General features: G+C 49.6%; 1 protein-coding gene across 2 annotated transcripts in view; it reads right to left on the bottom strand.

Moving 5' to 3' along the window:
* Pik3c2b (phosphatidylinositol-4-phosphate 3-kinase catalytic subunit type 2 beta) overlaps positions 1-19,730 on the bottom strand; it is a 64,788-nt gene that overhangs the window by 38,864 nt on the left and 6,194 nt on the right. Inside the window, exons 1-2 of one of the 2 annotated variants that reach the window (XM_047521116.1) lie at positions 13,946-14,029; positions 3,145-4,164 (exon numbers count right to left, since the gene is read on the bottom strand). In XM_047521116.1, coding sequence (XP_047377072.1) covers positions 3,145-4,077 — 933 coding nt within the window. In that variant the 5' untranslated portion in view covers positions 4,078-4,164; positions 13,946-14,029. Of the gene's footprint in view, positions 1-3,144; positions 4,165-13,945; positions 14,030-19,730 lie in introns of those variants that run through there. The other variant, XM_047521115.1, reaches the window with a different exon arrangement.

The raw sequence follows: 19,730 nt of genomic DNA, 5'->3' as shown, positions 1-19,730 counted from the left end.
GAGGAGTTGAAGTTTGGGTTGAATATGAAGTGGGGTGCAGTGGACAAGAGGCCAGACTAGCTTTGTAATAGGAAAGTCTCTGACCAGCTCGGGACAGCCAGGTGGACCCTGTGGGGCCGTGAGGGCAAGGGTTTTCTGGGGGAGGCTTTCACAGGTGGGTGGGAGCTGAAGCAGGTGGCCGTTTATCCCAGTCCCTCCACTGAGGCCAGGGCAGACAGGTGTTCCAGATGGTCCCAGGAAGGCTTGCCCCTGGGCAAAAAGCTTTGACACCCCAGAGGTGCAAAGGGAGACAGACCCAGAGCCCTTCGATAGAGAAGATGACTCAGACACATGTGACTTCTCAGTGAGAGCTATTTGAGGAAGAAAGTGTCAAAGCAGAGGTCTGGACAGAAAAGAACCTAGGAGAAGGCTTGGCTCCCTCCTGCTGGCTCCGGAGCCTGCTGGTTCTGAAGGGCTGGAACTTGGACAGCCTGCCCTGGTTGACCCACTTCCTGTCCCAGAGCATGGTGCCGTGCTGGCGTTGTCAGACAAGGCCCCAAACTGTCTCCCACCCCAGAGCTGCTCTCAGTCACCCAGGAGGGGCCTAAAGAAGCCCTCAAATGAGCCTCAGGGAGAAGAAAGTACGGGGAAAGCTGGGGCTGACAGGTTGCTGCCTGACAGGCTTGCCCAGGGGGGCCATACCAGAGAATGAGGCTTGGGCTCCAAGGAGTCCCAGGCTGCTAAGGGAAAGGCAGCAGGTTCTAACAGCTGCTTCCAGGGCGGGGCCTGATGCTCTGGTCTACGAACCCCGACTCTACCCACCTCTCATCTCTCGCCCTCCCAGTGGCTGTTCTCATGTCCTCCCTGCCCCTGGGGGCAGATGGCAGCAACAGAGCTCCTCATTTGAATATCTGACTGTTTCCTCTGGGTGACCCTCTCAGCCTCCTAGCTCCCCTGGGTGGGTGGGTGTGTGGGGTGGGGGACACAGAGGAGAGGGCAGCAGTAGAGGCAGTTGGCATGTGAGGCCCTGGCTCTGCCAAGTGCATGCCTGTGTCCCGGGTCAAAACAATAGAACCACTGTCAGGAATTAACCCACAAAAGAGAGAGAGACAGAGTCAGGGGGAGGAGAAGGCAGGAGAGGGAGAGGGACAGAACAGAATGGCTACTAAAGGCCATTTTCACGTCCTTTCCGTACCACTCACTGGCACTGTAAGAAAACAAAAGCCACTTACGTTTGCCCGGCTGGCAGGCCTTGGTGCCATCGCCCGATGCTGGCTGGGGGAGTCTGCCAGGCAGAGGCTGGCAGCGGGGGTACCAGGCTGGCATTTGGAGTCAGCCATTTCCAGAGATGGCTCAGCAGGCCTGGGGCAGGGAGGGTCCCTTCGGCTGGAAGCCCGGCGAAGGCGGGGCGGGGGTACGGGCCGAGGGCCCAAGGGGTCCCCCCTCCCGGCCGGCTGAGCCCCTGCCCCAAGCTGAGGCGGGGAGGACCAAGGCCGCATTTCCCCTCAGAAGTGGCAAGAGACGTTTGCTCTGCCCTTGCTTCTTCAAGGAGCCTCCAGCCGGGGCCCCTCTTAGAGCTCTGATGACACTCAGGATGGGGGAAGGGGGAAGAAGCGAGGAAGGCAGGAGCGAGGACAGAGGTGACCACCTCCCAGGGAGGCCTGACCCAGCAGGCCCAGCTCTGAGCAAGGAACAGGAATCTCCTAGTCCCTAAAAATAGCGGGAGCAGCCCCACCTCTCAGAGCAGGGCCTTTAAAAAGCCCTGAGCTCTAGAGTAGTGGCTTATCCCCGGAGCTGATCCTGCTTTTGGGGGGACTCTCAGCAGAGGAAGGAAGGACCACGTAGCTCTTCAGAATTGGGATGGATCCCAAAGGCTGGGCGTGAGGTGGGAAAGCCCCAGTGCCCTTAGACAATGGCTGAGGAGGAAGCGGGGATGGAATGAGGTGGAATGGTAAGCTGCTACAGAAGTCGTCAGCTGTGGGGGAGACTCGACGCCTGTGGCCAGGGTTGGCAAGGGCCAAGGGTGACATACAAGGCAGGTTTTAGGTCCCACCCACAGAGATGCTGTGGACATTTCTCTCAGCCAGAAACAGAACAAAACTGCCCTGGAAACCACCTGGGGCGAAACGGAGATGCTTTGCTGCTTTATACTACATATTGATGCAAGTCAAATTACTGTCATGATTCCATTTTTTCTAAGTATTTCCATTGGGAAAAGAGTGGGTACAGATGGGGTGCAGTGAAGGCCACACACAATATGTGACTATACTTGGTACAACGAACTGTACACTTAAGAATGGTTAAGATGATGGGCGGGGGATATAGCTCAGTTGGTGGAATGCTTGCCTCACAAGCACAAGTCCGTGGGTTCAAATCCCAGCACCACACACACACACACACACACACACACACACACACACACAATTGGTTAAGATGATACATTTTGTGCCCTGTAGTTCTTACCACAACTAAAAGGATGCGGGTGTGTGTGTGGGGGGGGGCAGCGGAGGGAGAGAAGGAGAGAGAAAGAGAGAGGGAGGAAGAAGAGAAGAAGGTGGGGGCTTTGGGACGGGGAGACCCGGATTGAATGCCAGCCAGCTCTGCCATGTCTTGTTGTATGTTTTTGGCTATCAGGCAGGGTCATTGTGGACATCTGGATCGGGGTCTGGTATTCAGTGAACACTAAACAAGCGGCTGATATTGTGAATGATCCTCATGGCAGCACAGTGCTTGGCAGAGCAGGGCCTCAGGAACCGGAAGCAACTTGCTTAAGTCCACAGGGCCATTCACCCAGAGTCAAGGATGAATCCCCTAACTCCCAATATAGTCCTAACATCATGAAGTCAACACGTGCCAGGAACCAAGATTCTAAAACTCCTGCCCCCAAAAGGGCTCTTTTGGCCAAGACACATGAAACTTGGTCCTGAGAAAGAACTATATCTTTACTGGCGCCCTTCTCCTGCCCCTGCACCCCTACAATCAAGCCAACCTGACCTCCCTCCACCAGGGCCCAGACTCTGGATGGCAGAAGAGGGGAGGAGAGGACTAAAAGGGTGAGTACTTGGCGGATTTGAATTTGGAACAGCAAAGAAGAAAGAGAGACGGGTCCTTGTTTCTGAATGACATGGGAAAAAGGGGAGAGAAGATATACAATAAGGTCCTCACCGGAGCAGCAGAAATCCGGCGGTTCTTGCCAGGTGTCGCATTCTTTCGGTTGGCATAGCGGGAGGCATAGGTTCGGGGAGGCACCTGAGGGGGCATGGTCTTGCTCCGGGCCACAGGCTTTCCAGGGGTGTCTTTGCTGAAATCCAGGGGCCCTCGGCCTTCCTTCCAGTCCCGGGTGGCATCCCGCAGCATCTCCGCATCATAGGTTGACTTCAAGTTGAGCCTTGTAATTGCGTCATTGATACCATCATAATCCACGGACCCCAGCAGGCGCCCCTGCCCCCCACCGCCGGGCAACTCTTCCTCTTCCAGGATCCTATGCCCCAACAGTTTGTTTGGGGGTTGTTCCACCAAAGAAAAAGTGTTGATGTCATTGGGTTGAGAGATTTTGGAGGATGAGGGGGACCCCTTTCTGGGAGGCAGTGGAGGAGTATCCCAGATAGAGACTCGGGGAGGCAGAGGAGGTGGGGACAGTTTTTTGCAAGAGCCTTCTATGTTCCCTGGTCCTGGGGACAAAGAGAGCCCCCTATCTGAACCATCAAAAATGTAGAGATAGTCTCCAGACAGTGAGCCTTTGGGCCAGGGATCGGGGCCAGGCTGGGGGCCCTGGGAGGTAGAGTAGTTGGGCGGCTCTTCCTGTGGGGAGAGCGAGTTATAATTGAGGGTAGGATCAGAGCCAGAGAGACCGCGTAAGAGCTTGAGGTCACTCCGCCGTCCTGCGGGCTTGTTGTAGAGGTCTAAGACAGGCTCGTCCCAGCTGATGAGAGAAGGTTCCAGGTTCTGCTTGGCCCTGCTCTCCTCCTTGTCATGCCGGAGCCGGGACAGAGCGTCATACTCCATCTGCAGGGCTTCAGCCATGGCCAGTTCTTTGCGGCTGATCCCCACCGACTCCAGGGACTTCCAGTGCTCCCCATTGCCCTGAGTCGAAGACATGGTGAGGATGGGGGCACGGGACAGAAGGAAGTTTTCTACTTCCTGCCCAAGTCAGGACTGCAGGGCTGGAGCATGGTGTCCGGATACCTGCAGATGAGGAGTAAAAATATCATTCGGTCACAGAGAGATTTATCAGTAGTCTGATGTAGGTGACATAATCTGGGTTCATGCCCATTTCTTCAGTGCCTACAACAGATGGGAAACAGAGATGGAGGAAAAAAAGAGATACCAGGATAACTTCATCTATTATATCCATCCACCCACTCACCCATCTAGACAAGTCTGCGTCTCTGGTCACCAACTCCTGTCTTCATCTCTCTCCTGTGTGCCCCAGGGAAAGAGAGGTGCCTTTCATTGGGCAAGAAGAAAAGTTTAAAGGGGACAAGTCTCAGGTGGATATGGTGGCCTGTAATCCCAGTGACTCAGGAGGCTAAAACAGGAGGATTGCCAGTTAGAGGCCAAACTGGCAACTCAGAGAGAACCTGTCTCAAAAATTTAAAAAAAAAAGGGCTGGGAATATAGCTCAGAGGTAGATTACCTCTGGGTTTGATCTCCAGAATTGCAAAATTAAAAAATAAAAAGACGACAACTCTCTAGAGATGTTGGATGGCACAATGGCAGAGCACTTGCCTAGGATGCATGAGGCCCTGGGTTCAATTCCCAGCACTACAAACTACTGCTACTTATCCAAGAAATTATAAGCATATATCCACACAGATTTGTATACAGATATTCACCAAAGCCTTATTTGTAATACTCTCAAACTGGACATGACTCAAATATCCATTAACAGGAGAACAACTTTTTAAAAAAATGTGGTATGATGTTGGGCTGGGGTTGTAGCTCAGTGGTAGAGTGCTTGCCTAGTATGTGTGAGGCACTGGGTTCGATTCTTGGCACCACATATAAATAAGTTAATTAAATAAAGGTCCATCAACAACTAAAAAAATATTTTAAAAAGTGTGGTGTGTCTACATATTTACAACTGACTACTACTCATCAATGAAAAGGAATCAATTACTGATAAATGCAAACACGGAGATGAAACACAAATTAACTATGCTAAATAAAAGAAATCAGACGGAAGAGTAGGATTCTATTTACATACAATGCTGGAAAACCCAAACTGATCCACAGTGACAAACAGCAGAGCAGTGGAGATCTAGGGAAGGGGTAGAAGGGGAAACTTGGGGGTGATGGATGTTTGTTATCTTGATCATGGTGATGGTTCCACCAATACATTCCTCTGTCAAAACTTATCAAATTCTGCACTTCAGATATGTGTAGTTTATTCTATGTCAATTTTACCTCAATAAAGTTATAAATGAAAAATACAACAGAGCCCTATTCAACAGACCTTAAAATTACTCAGATTGCACGAGGATCCTCCCCCAAGTACACCAAAATGTGCAATAAAACAAAAACTAGCCAATAGGTGAGACCTAGGAGCCTGATGGAGTACAGGTGTACCAAATATTGATCCTTTTGGCCCCCAGGAATCCAGACAGGACCAGCTGCCTCTTGCTGCCCTCTCCATTTACTCCAGACTTGGCAACTTCTGCCTCCGAAGAAACCACAGCAAGAAAAAGGGTGAGAAGGACTGAGCAAATGACTGTAATGACAGGGTTGTCTGCCCAGCTGTTCTCCACTCAACTACACAGGAGGAACGGGAACTTCTGGGAAATTCTACAAACTACTAATACCACACACTCTCAAGAGATCCTGATTTAACTGGTCTGTGGTACGGTAATGGTGTCTGTTAAAACTCCCTAGGAACTGGGCACAGTGTTGCATATCTGTAATCCCAGTGGCTCAGGAGGCCGAGGCAGGAGGATCAAGAGTTCAAAGCCAGCCTCAGCAACTTATCGAGACCCTAAGCAACTTGGAGAGACCCTGCCTCTAAATAAAAATATAAAAAAGGGGCTGGGGATGTGGCTCAGTGGTTCAGTGCCTCTGGGTTCAATCCCCAGAGTCAAAAACAAACAAACAAAAACCTAATGTCCTGCTTTACTGAAAGATTATTTTAATGGTCCCAGTTTTCCATCTGAAGGTGGTGTCTAAGGGAATCCTTAACACTCTGCTTGTTCCAGCTCAGGGCTGAAAATATGCATTCCCTGGGTTTAAAGACTTAATGCTCAGCCCTACTCTGAGTATTTTTCTATTCTCTCCTATCTGAAAAGCACTAGGACTCCTTTTCCTGGGACCAGCTTCTCAGGTCTAGAAGCCAAGTTCTGACTATCTCCATCTGCTCATCCAACTCCTTTTGAATTTCAAACAGCCAGATTCTTTAAGATCCTCTGTGGATAAAAGGTAACTGTAAGAAGATGTGGATGGTGGAGAAACTCAACAGGCAGAGAAATGAGCAGAGAACTGTGCCCTGTCCAGGCCAGTCCAACTTTGGGGACTGCATGCCAGGTGCAGTGGCTGTCATAGTCACTGAGCCAGCCATGGCCAAGGACCCTGGCCTGTGCTCAGCAGATGCCCCAGGGTCCTTGGAGAGCACCTTGGGCAAAAGGAGACTCCTGTCCTAACTTACCTTGAATTGAAGGGAACTTGCCACTCAAGAAGCAGTCTGAACCATTTTCCTGTTGATGTTTTTTAATGTTCTAGTCCTGAGGAATAAAGTTTCATATGTTGTCACCCTGTGGGTGAAGCCGTACAATGGAATGAACATTTTTTTTTAAATATCATTTTGAAAAAACCTGAACTTCACTGCTACTGGTGCCAGGAGTTAGAAGAAACTGCTCTGCACTCACTCCCCAACCCAACAACAAACAGGTCTGTGGTTCAGTCTGCTATAGACTAGAATCTTCTAAGGAGTTTGTTTTCTTTTCTCTTTTGGTATTGAGAAATAGAACTCAGGTGCGTTTACCACTGAGCCACATCCCCGGACCTTCTTAAATTTTATTTAGAGACAGGGTCTCGCTAAGTTGCTGAGACTAGCTTTGTACTTGTGATCTCAAGTTTGAAGCCAGCTTGGGCAATTTAGGGAGACCCTGTCTCAAAATAAAAAGGGCTGGGGGGCTGGGATGTGACTCGGTGGTGCAGAGCACGAAGCCCTGGGTTCACTCCCCAGCACCACACACATAAACAGTACAAGTAATAATAATAACAACAATAATAAAATAAAATGTGGCTCAGTGGTAGAGCACTTGCTTCTCTTCCAACTCCCGTGTGTCCCACGTTTGCACCCAGCCTCCCTTTCTTCCCTCTGGCCTCAGGGTTCCTACTGAGACACAATCCTCTTGTGCTCATGTGCCAACCACTTGATCTCCTCCAGGATGATGTTCCTGGATTTCCCCTCACTTTCCTGTCCTTCCACCTCTTGTCCTTAATATGGTTTTGCTCTTCAGCACATTAACAGGCCTCTTCCAGTTTTAAGAACAGAAAGAGGGCTGAAGAGATGGCTCAGTTGGTAAAAGTGCTTGCCTTACAAGCACGAGGCCCTGGGTTCAATCCCCGGCACCGCCAAAAAATAAATAAATAAATAAAAACAGAAAGAAACTTACAACCTACATGCCTTCCCTTGCTCTTTGGCCCTCTCTGCCCTCTTCCCTTCTCACCATACTTCACCAGAGAGCAGCAACCCCTGATGTTCCCAAACTCTGCCTTCCCACACGCTCTTTAACTGACTGTAATCTGGCGTCTGCCCCCAACATTCACTAAAACCTCTCCAGCAACAATGCCCAGGCTGCCCGGCTCAGCAGGCATTTCCCTCTGCCCAGACGTCACGGCGGCACTTGGCTCTGCAGGCCATTCCCTTCCCCCTGGCTTTTACAATGCCATTTTCTTTCTCGCTCTTTGCCTCCATCTTTGTCCTCTCCCTCTCCCTCCTCTGCCTCTGCCCAGTCCCGAAATGCTGATGTGGGCCCAGGTTTCCATTCACCACCCTCGTTACGGCTGGACCCTCTGCTCAGGCAGTTTCATTGATTCCTGCTTCCTATTCCCAACACCCACATGTTGCTGACTCTGAATGTGTATCCCTCCTTCAAGTTCAGCTGCTCACCTGCATCTCAAAATCCAAAGGGCCAAACTGAACCGTCACCTTCTTTCCTCCCTACCCTGCTCCTCCCTGCTGACTCCCACTGAATGGCACCACTCCATCACCCAACTGGGAAACTAGTGTCCTCCCTCCTTCCAACCCACGCCCAGTCACCAGAACTGCCACGACTCTTCCTCTTCAGTACCTCCCTGTCGTAATTCAAGCCCTTATCTTAATTCAAGCCCTTATCTTAATTCAAGCCCTTATCATCTCTCCCTTGGGCTGTACAATAGCCTCCTGAAGGTCCTCTTCTTAATCTTCCCATCTCCAAGGTTTTCTCCACAGAGCAGCCTGAGGGCTTTCTGAAGTGTAAATTTGATCATCTCACTCCCAACCCTTCAATGGCTCTCTGTTTGACTCCTCCACAAAGCCTTTATCATATGTCCCCATCTCCCGCTCATCTCCAACCATTCATCACTGTGTATTTGATCCCTCTGTGATGTGGTTCAAGTGCTAACCCTTAAGCTTGGCTGCCTTTCCTAGACCCATTTGCCTGTCTGACTCTAACGCACCCCTCTGAGACTTTGCTCAGATATCATGTTAAGAAGTCTTCTCTGAACCCTGAGATTGGACCTCTCTCTCTCTGCTCCCAACTGCCACCTGTACATATTCTAAACATGGTCTTAAAATATTTTATTGAAAATCACATGTTTAGGGATCTGTCACCCCCACTAAGCTCCTCAAGTTCCCAATCTGCCTTACTTTCACTGCCAGAAGCCTCTGCCCTCACATTCCAGTTCAGACAGTGAGAAATTTTCAACACGGAGAGGGCTGGCCAGGACACAGGTGGTGTCTTTCCCGAGAGTCCTTCAAACAGAGGACTGGGTTTCAAATGTAACTGGGCTGGGTGTGGCACCCGTAAGCAGGTGCACAGGCGGACAAGAAAACCCCAAGCAGTGCCTTTTAGCTCCGAGATTCTTTGACTCAGACCTACTGATTCCCTGAAGCGAAATTTCTCAGAGGACTCCAAAGTCATAGAAAATGGAAGGAAAAGCCCCAGGGGTGATCCAAGCACCTGAAGCTTTCCCCGGACACAGGAAAGGGGAGCTACCCTCTGTAGCCATCATCCCCTTGGCTCTGGCTCATGCAGGGAAGGAAGCCCAGTCTGCTGCTGGCAGATGTCACACCAGGGGCCAACCTGGCAGCTGCTCCTTCCTAAAGGGCTCACACTCATGCTGGGAGAGTGGGATGCGGTGAGGAGACAGGACAAACAGCATCCCCTGCAGGACCACGAGAGCCACCTCCAAAGTGAAGTGAAGAGTTCAGAGACCAGCAGCGAGGCAGAGGGGAAATCCAGAGAGGGAAAAGGAAAGGAGGCAGCAACCCGTTCCAATGACCCTGAGATGAGCGAGTTGATTTCCTCTAAGAACTCAAGCCACAAATTTCATTTTCGGGGAGTGGGAGCCAAATATTTTAGGAATCAGGTCTCCTATTTCCTGCCTCCTCCCTTCCCCAATTCAGTTTCTTCACAGCAGCCTCTACTGGGTTGACACGTTGAAAACTGCTCTAGTCCCTTGGTCCTCAAGGGCTACTAGGGATTCCATTTAAAACAAGAAAAAAAATATATATACGTATATATATATATATATATGTATGTATATATATATATACGTATATATATATATATGTATATATATACGTATATATATATATATATGTATATATATACACATGTATGTATATATACAAATATGTGTGTGTATATGTATGTGTATATATACATATATATATATATATATATATATATATATGGACATGTAGGTCTCAGGAAAGAGGGAAGAGTGAGTGAGGGCCTGTGTCTTTTTATTCCATAGCCCATTTCCAGGAAGAGGTGTCACACAACTCCAAGAGCATGCAACACATTGTGTTTTGTATTGGTGGCACCCCAGCAAAGGAACTAAGTGAACAGCACCCCCTGGAGTTGTGCACACTGGCAGCCCTGTGTTCTCCTCTAGGATCCATCTTCGAGAGCACATGGAAATGATCAGAAAGGTCAGTTTCCCTTTCCCACCTGCATGTGCTAATGTGCGCCCTCTCTGCTTCACCTCACGGAACACTGTGCCTCTAAATACTCGTTCTCCTATATAAACACGATGCCCTTAGCACACCAGCAAAACTTCACATCGACACAGCAACATGATCTAGCGTATAGTCCACACTTGAATGACTACAATTGTCATCTGGGAAATTTTTCAAATACATCAATTCCTGGCCCCACCCTGGGAGGCTCTGATTCAGTAGGGTGAATCCCTGGACTCCTTTGCTTCCAAAGCCTCTCAGGTGATTCAGACATGCAGCCAGATTCCAACCCACAGACAAGGGTTTCAGAATCCTTAGGAAGACAAGAAGGAACTGAACAAAGGGGGACACGCTTACAGGCAAGCAGGTCGGTGCCAGGGTCTAAGCAGCACCAGACACCAAACTTGATCTACACAGCTGCCCACAGATGGCTGGGGGCTGGGAGGGAGAAAATGGGGTCAGGGCAGAGCCACACAATGGTTCAGAGTCAATGTGGGGGAGAAAGGGAGAAGGCCCTCCCTCCCCACGAGCTGGCTCTGTTCGGAACCGCTGCCAAGGAGGGAGGGCCCAGGGCACCACTGAAGCCGTGGCAGAGAAGCTTCCTGCTCTCTTGCTAGAGGGCACCATGCGGAGTTGTTGGGCTGGGGACTGGGAGAACCTATAGGGTCTGGATCATCGCCCCACATCCTGAGCCATAAAACCAGATCCCAAAGGGTGTTGAGAATCAGCATATCTAAATCCTAGAAGTATTCAGGTGACTGGCACAATTCCAGGGAGCTCAGAATCTAGCAAAGATGGGGCTGGGGGTGTAGCTCAATGGCAGAGGGCTTACCTGGCACATGTGAGGCACTGGGTTCAATTCTCAGAACTGCATAAAAATAAATAAATAAAATAAAGGTACTGTGTCCATCTACAACTTAAAAAAAAAAAAAAAGAATCTATCAAAGGTGACAGACACAAATATAAATAGTTCAATCCTTGTTTGGGGTATAAAACCGGGAGGTACTGCATGTCTTGGCCCATCTCCAATGGGCAGAGGAAATAGACAGCTCTCAAGCAAGACAGTGAAAATAAAGAGTCTCAAGCCCCTGGGGCCTTGGGCATGCCAAGTCTTTAGTAGTTTTTAGACAGGGCATGCCAACTCTTTAGTAATTTCTAGATAAGGAAGAGAACTTAGTCTTTGGACTGCCCTAGAAGGGGCCCCTTGGCACCTCCCCTCAGGACAGACAGGGTCCAGGGAATTAGAGGGCACAAGGACTTAACCCCTTTGGCTTCTAGATTTTTCTCTTCGGAGAGGACCTCTGTCTCTATCCATCCCCCAACACCTACAATTACCACACCCAAATCCTGAAGACTTCGCCAGCCCCACACCTCATGACACACCGGCTGCCTGCTCCAGTTGTCCTTCCCCACTGTCAGTGATATCAACACGTCCTGCACCAGGAACCGCCCTCCTCCAGCAGGAAGTGTATCAATAAGGTCAAGCAGGCCAGCTCCGTCCTCCAACAGATGTGCATCTGACCCCCGCTTCCTTATTTAAACCCATGGTCTCAGCCAGGCGCAGTGGTGCACACCTGTAACCCCAGTGGCTCAGGAGGCTAGAACAGGAGGATCCCAAGTTCAAAGCCAGGCTCAGCAACTTAGCAAGACCCTATCTAAAAAATAAAAAGGGCTGGGGAGTGGTTCAGTCTTTAAGTGCCCCTGAGCTCAATCCCTGGTACCAAAAAACACAAGAAAACAAAAACTCACAGTCTCATACACCTCTCTATATGTGTCTTGACTCAGTCCATTACTGAAGCACATGTACCAATGAGGGCTATTTTCTAGCCTATGTTCCCTCTGAGCAGTTCTCCTTTAGTTCCAAATATGAGGACATGGAAAATAGCCGCTGTGTTTTCTTCCTACTCATTCATTCCCTCTCTAGCATCCCCTTAGCTAAACTGAAGCATCCCCGCATAATTCACCATTTCCTACTAGGACTTACTCTCCATCTCTCATTCCCTGGGTGTATCCTGGACTCTCCACTAGCTTGAAGCTAAAGTAGACACAAGAGTTGAAGAAGAAGCCAGGCGTGGTGATACATGCCTATAATCCCAGCAGCTCAGGAGGCTGAGGCAGGAGGATTGCAAGCTCAAAGTCAACCTCAGCAACTTAGTGAGACCTTAAGCAACTCAGCAAGATCCTGTCTCTAAATAAAATATACAAAGGGCTGAGGATGTGGCTCAGCGGTTAAGAGCCCTGGGTTCAATCCCTGGTACTAAAAACAAGTTTAAGACGAGGCTTTCTGGGATCTAGAGGAGCAAAGGAACAGGTGCTGGAGCCTGTGGGACATGGTTAGAGGTAGTCAGGTTTGCATGCACTGCTAGCTTCCATTTGGACCCAAAGACCCCATCCCAGCTCAGAAACTCCCACCACACCGCTGCAGACTCTGGGCTCTGTGTATGAAGACAGACAGGGATGGAAGAGGTGAGGCAGGTCCTGGCTCCTCTCAGAATATTCCTTCCTCTAGAGCCGACGATTCAGACCACAAGGCCAGGACCTGGAGCTGGCAATCGGCTGAATGGAACGTTTGGCAAGGGAGAAGAAAAGCCTTGGCAGCGTGTGGATTCCTAACCCAGGAACCATCCCGGGAGCCGGCACAGCCTCTTCTCCTCTGTCGGGTCCACACCTCCTTCTCTCACGTGCCTCTCTTCCCTTACCCACCACAGCCTCAAGAACCTGCCCTTCTCCTTCCGCGGCACAGGTATTACAAAGGACTCTGCCACTTCCTCTGCCCTCCAGAGAAAGGGGACGGGGCAGGATGTTGTTGAGGACAAGGGACGATCCCAGCATGATCTCCCCTTACCAACCGTGACCTCTAGCACGGGCCTCCTGAGTATCATCACAGGCAACTTTCACACGTCGGAAGAGCAACACCTTGGAACCCTGGTCTCTCTAAAAGTACCATGGGTGCTGTGCAGTACAGAGGCTGAGGCCCCTCTTCTGGAGGCGGACATAGAAAATGAGAAGTCTGGGGTTCAGGACGTGGGAGCTGACTTCAGCTCCTCCCTCCCCCATCTGCTATCCTCTTCCTCAGCTTGGCTTCAGCACACCATTTGCTTCCTGCAAACTGAGACCTCCTGCAAAGCTCAGATTGTCACCTGTCACCTCCAGCCTAGGTTCAGTTTCTTAGGCTCCTGCTCTATGGAATCCAGTTCTCCAGGATTCCTGCCTGGGTGGGGAAAACTCCCCAGAGAGGCCAGCCCATGAAAGACTCCATAAAGCAGGTCACAGCTGTTCCCCTCCAGCCAGGGCAGTAAAATGAGGACAAAACAGACTAACAAGGCCCTGTTCTGCCGGGAGGACTCCCCTGAGGGAAGAGACGAGAGGAAGCGTGAGACTCGCTCCAGCTCAGGACATCTCAAGTCCTTGTGCACTGGCTGGGCTGACCCACGAGGGTCTGCACAGAGCAGAGAAACAGTACTGAAACCCCTTGGCAAGCAGATGAGGATGAATGGCAGGGTAACTGCAGAGGACAGGACTCACCAGAGGACACCAAATAATGCCAGTAAGACCATACCTTGGAAGAAAGACATCTCTGCTGGGAGCTGACCCTCTGTTTTTTTATAGAGTGTCTCCAATTCATTCGGTTATAATAATTCCTTGAGAGTTTTCTTTTTGGTAGGAACTCTCTCAGAAAGCTCTCCTCTGGATGATAAATCCTCCTTTCTGTGACAGATGAGGAGAAATTGAGGCCCAAAGGGAGGAAGTACCTTTGCCCTGGGTCTCACACTGGAGCCACTGCAGAGTTGGGAAGGACTCACAGACCTGGTATGGCGAGGCTACCATGGCGCTGAAACCCAGAAACAACCTCAGCCCCAGTCTTGGGCTCTTCCTTCATGACTGCCAGATTGCCAGAGCCCTGGGATCAAGAGGACCCAAGAGATGGCACCCAGAATGATCAAGCACACAGAGTAGGGAAGGTGGCCAGCAGCTCCCCGGGGGACTCTCTGGGGTGCCACTGGAGGCCTGGGCGTGAGAGCCAGTGGGCAGGGATAGGCTGTGTGTGGGCGGTGGGCTGCCGGCAGCTGACTACCACCTGCTCTGCTCTGAGGAGGGCCAAAGGAAGTCAAGCAGAACAAGGCCGAGAGGGCCGAGCCAGCCAGCCATGGCAACCGGCTGAGGTGCCAACCAGCCCCCACACCACGCCAGAAGCAAGTTCTTCCCCTCCCTCTGGGCAGGGAAGCTCTGAACCACATGCCCTCCCAAGCCTTGCCTACTGTGCCTCTGCCACCACGGCATTCCTAAACCAGTAGTGTAGACATGTGGGCTAATAATGGAGCAGAATGTCTTCAATTAATGCTAACTCCCCAAACTGACACAATCTCTGATAGACTACAGTCATTCTCTGGAACCCAGAACCTTGAGAATCACCCAAGCTGATTGCTCCCCAATACCACTACCTCTCCACTCACACCCCCACGCCTTTCTCCCACACACCCTACGTACACTCCTCATAACCCCCACTCCATATTTACCCACACTTTTCAGACCCTCCCCCATACACACCTGTACCCCACACCATCCCACAATCCCCGTGCCTCCCACCTTCTCAACCCTACACCTCACACACCTTCCCACACACCCCACGCTCTCCATCCCATCTTGCTACATACTCTCCACCCATCACCCTACACAAACATCCTCCAACTTCCTCCCTCCCTCAAGGGCTCCCTGAGGAGAAGAGAAAAAGCTGGCTTAGACCCCATGAGGTCATGTTCCTAGTGTCAGTGGCCAGAAGTCTCAGGAAAGTAGAGGGAAGGTTGAACCCGGAAGAAAAAGAAAAACAGGACCTCTCCATTCCGGGGACAGTTCTGGCCCTTCACCAAGCAGACTCTTCCTTGTTTGCATTCCAGCAGGCCCGGCCCTCCAGCCCAGGGCAGGCCCTACGGCCAGGAAAGCACTCTGGGAGACAGACAGACCGCCAGGCAGCGAGATTCACACAGCTTCACAAGGGCCTTTTCCCAAATGCCTCCAGGTCTCTGGCAGGCCCAGGGATGGCCAGTTATTTCCCAAGTCAGATGGGTGTGTAAAAGTCCTGGGGTCCCCACGGAAGAGGGTGGGACAGGAAAGGGGAATCAGCTTGCAAGCAGCCACTGTCTTTTATAGACTGCCACCAGACAACCAGACACTAATTCACACAGGGGTGTCAGAGACCAAGGTGTGAGTCCTTCCCAGGAACATCTGCCTTTGTCATGCGAAAGCAGGGAGCTGAAACTCCAAACGCCATGCCTTCTGTTCCCACTAAAGAAAATTTAAAGTCAGACACCAAAAGTCATGCAAGAGAACTTTATTATAAGTGAAAGTAGAGTAAAAAGCAAAGTGAGCTCAAGCAGAGAGCACCCTCAAGAGAGAGAGAGGGCCAGCAGAGAATGACAAAGGAGACAAATCTGTCCCCAGGTTGATTACTATTCAATGTTCAGCAGAGAGCTGGGGACCACCTTCTGTACTCTTTGCCAATCAGGTGTTCAACTCCTCCTTCACTTCAGGTGGTGGAGTTTTTGACTTTAGTTGCTCCTCTCCGGAATTGCAGTAGTGGCCACCTACTTAGGGGGCTTCATCTACAAGTCAATCCTGTGTTAATGTGGGCACTGGGGTCAACAGCTGGTCAGAAGTTACTTAGTGTGCCTGGGCTACTAAAGAAATCTTCCTTCCTAGGCAATGGGAGACACCTAAAGTCAATTCCTAACTCCACATCAACCTCAGTGGACCCCGTCAAGAGTTAGTCCTATTAATACAAATAGCTCCCTTGCTCTTGTTTGTTTTCTACAGATTAACTGTCACCATTTGATTTCTTAAGATAGCTTAAAAAAGGACCCTAGAGTAATTTAAAGAACACTTGTGACCTTACCATGCATTTCACTACTTATTGCTCACTACTACCAAACACCTTTAAAAAGCAAAGTCTGAGGAGGGTAGTGTCCACCCCAGCAGACCCTGGGAGGAAGGTTCCATTAAGAGGTAGGAGGACTGATCTCTAGTATAAGCCTCTCTATTCTCTGCTCCTGAGCCAGGAATCTCTTGCCCCTCTCTAGAACGGTTCCCCCAACACTGCCCACCTGGCAATCTGTCCCTTTGAGTCAGTGATTCCTTCACCCCTGGCCTTGGTTATTATTAGCCTAGCCCAATCCAAGTAGCTACCAGCCTTCCCTAGGAGCCATGCAGTTCCAAGCTGGAAGCCTCCATTCTTCCTGGTAGCAGCCCAGAAAGCTATCCTGCTCTAGGGTCAGCCAAGGACACTGAACTTGGGAGGGCTGACCAAGGATGCTACTTTTCTCAGGTCAGTGGAGAAACACCATAAGGGGCACAGGGCCCTAAGAGAGAGTGGGAAGTGAGCCTCTCCTGACAGCCTCTCAGAGTTCTAGAACTCCCAAACCACAGCGAGGGAATGACCAGAAGGGGACTGGGGAGTGGGGGCAGCAGGCAGGGCCCAGCCATGGGGTTCCAGTCAGGGATCCCCAGCTCAGCCCTGGACAGGTGGCAGTGGTAGGTTTGATTTCTCCTCAGTCCCTCATCTGCATGCACAAGGGTGTGGTCTGTCCCCTCCTATTTCCCATTCACAAGGGACCCTCAGGCCTCCGGGCCTGGCAGCTGCACACACCTTCTCTTCCTCCTGCTTGCTCTTGGTCCTCTTTCCATCCCAACCCAGCATCCTCAGAAGCCTCCCCAGCTAGCCTTTCCGGTCTCTCTCATTCTCTTACTTTCAGTGTCTCCTTAACGCTCTGCTGCTCTGTGCCATGCTGACTTAAAATAGTGGCCCTGGCTGGCGTCTGGGGGACCAGAGCAACACCTTGCCTCAGAGAGTGTTAAAGCAACTGTTTTGCATCGCTATGCATGGAGAAGTCACAAAGATTTTCAAAGAAGAAACTGACTTTGGTGGGGAGGGCAGAGTAGAGCAAGAAATCACACAGAGGCCCTGGTGCCTTTCTTTGATCTCCTATCCTCCAATTTGCACAGGAAGGTCCCAGAGTCTCCCTGAGAGCCCAAGTCTACACTGGGCAAAGAGAATACTCAGTAGAGGAGGTGCCCACCTGACAGAGCATAGCACACTCATCTTCCACTCTCCCGCAGGACAGCAACAGTCAGAGGCCTTTCTCAGCATGGAGTAGCTGACGCTTGCAGCTGATGAGTGTAGCAGGGTGTGACTGTATGGGCAGGCACCCAGGAGCCAGTGACCCATAGGAGCTAGGGTGAAGGGCCTCTACAACACATGTAAATGCCATCCAAAGTCTATATTTTGTACATTGCAAATTAACAGCTGCAAGGACATGCTCACTGCTATGACTGAAGTGAGGATATAACACTGTTTAGGTGGGAGAACAGGGTTAAATGGATATGACCATCACAGAAATGGAAGGAAGTAAACAGGCCTTTTATTTCCTCTGGTACTTTGTGCCAGGTATTGTCTTATTTAATCCCCACAACAGTCCTTAAATGTGGATATTATTATCCTTATTTTATGGATGAGGAAACTAGAAAACAGGAAAAGGATTGAGTAATTTGCCCAAGGTCATGCAACCTGGAAATGATAGAATCAGGAGTTAAACAGAAGCTTGTGCGAGCTCAACATTCATCATCTTTTTCCTCTCCTGACACAGAAATCCAGGCACATCACATTTGACCAATCCTCTCCCTCCGTATCCCAGAGCACTTCACTCCCCTGGGCCACTCAAAAAAGAAAGAAAAAAAGAAACCAGGCACCAAAACAAACAAGACAAAACATGGTTTGCAGATAAGAAAAACAATGACCAGAAGAGAAAAATGACTTTTCTGAGTTCACACAGCTGGTCAGAGGCAGAGGTGGGAGCCGGTGGGGTCCAGGCATTTGGATTCCCATTCTAGTGCTCTTTCTCCTGAGACTCTCAAGTCTCTCCCTCCCATTCTTAAAACACTGTGGAGAAGGTAATCCCCACCCTTCCTCTTCTAACCTCTCTTAAATTGGTCCGTTCCTTTCCAAGCTTTGATTACTTTCATTAGGAGAAACTATTGATATAAAGCACATATCGGCCAGGCGTGGTGGCACACACCTATAATTCCAGTGACTCAGGAAGCTGAAGCAGCAGGTTCCAAGTTCAAGGTCAGGTTGGCAACTTATTGAGAACTTGCCTCGAAATAAAAAATAAAAAAGGCTGGGGCGTGGCACAGTGGCACACACCTGTAATCCCAGTGGTTCAGGAGCTTGAGGCAGGAGGATTACAAATTCCAGATTAGCTTCACCAATTTAGTGAGGCCCCAAAAAACTAGTGAGACTCTATCTCAAATTAAAAAGGGCTGGGGTGTAGCACAGTGGTAAAGCACCCTTGGCTTTGATTCCCCAGTACCCTCCCCCACCACACACACACACAGCACATACAGGGTACAAAAGAATTATTACTCCTCTATTTCCAATTACTCTCTTACCTGAAAAATTATTTTCTTGGGCACCCCCCCCAAAAATATACATATATAATTCCTCTCATATCTAAATCATTGAGATGCCCCTTACCTAGTCTGTCTCCCCTGCCCACTCCAAGAAAGTATATACTCTCTGTTGCCAAGGGTCTCCCAAGAGGCTCTGATCATGTCCTCCCTCTGATGAGAACACTTGTTTCTCTTCTTCCTTTTCAGATACTCAAGATGCTCCAGTGAAGTTTCAGCCCAGTTCCCACCATGTCCCCCTAAAAGCCAATAACCACTAGTCATCCTCCAGAGCCCCAAGTGTTCCTACAAACTTCCACTCATGCAGGTGCACCACGCTCTGCCATCTACAAAGACCCACTCTGAGACCACTGCCTTGGGCTCATCAGCTTTGTCTCTTTGGAACAGCTCCAAACTGTTTAATATGTCCTACTGCATTTGGATGCTATTTTGTCTTATTCCTATGAGTGATTAGAATAAAAATAATAACTTTTATTTGTAATTACAAAGCACTTTCATAGACATTAGCCCACTAATCTTAAGAATAAAGATTCACATGAGGCACTGGGTTCCATCCTCAGCACCACATAATAATAAATGAAAAAAGGTATTACCTCTTATTTATCTTGGATTCCCATTATGCTTTTTTTTTTTTTTTTTAATTAAATGCTGCCTAAGTTATACTAACTCTCAGAGAACCAGTTCACTCATTGCTCACCTTCATGAGGGATTCATCCATTCACCTGCATTTTGCAGGAATACAATGTGGTCATGAACCACAATGGATTCAAGGTGGTACCCCTAAATTTAGCACGAACCTACTAAAGAGGGATGGTAAAATAGTAACAATCATCAGCTACTGAGCCACCATTTAGTGCCTTAATTAACTCATTTCATTTTTACAGGATTTTTTTTTGCCTTCCAGGACTATTATTTCCCCCATCTTACTTATGAGGAAACTGGAGTATAGATATGTATTTTTTCTTTTGCAGCACTAGGGATTGAACCCAGGGCCTCTCACATGCTAGGCAAGTGCTCTATGACTGAACTACATTTCCAGCCCTGAAGCACAGAGAAATCGAGTGACTTTCCCAAGCCCATTTTGCTTGTAAGTGGTGGAGCCCAGTTCTGAACCCAAGTGATCTGTCTCCACAGT

This window comes from Sciurus carolinensis, chromosome 12, assembly GCF_902686445.1.
Source record: "Sciurus carolinensis chromosome 12, mSciCar1.2, whole genome shotgun sequence".
Taxonomy (NCBI): Eukaryota; Metazoa; Chordata; class Mammalia; order Rodentia; family Sciuridae; genus Sciurus; species Sciurus carolinensis.
Note: the sequence above shows the minus strand (reverse complement) of the source record. Positions and strands in the feature narration are given on the sequence as shown.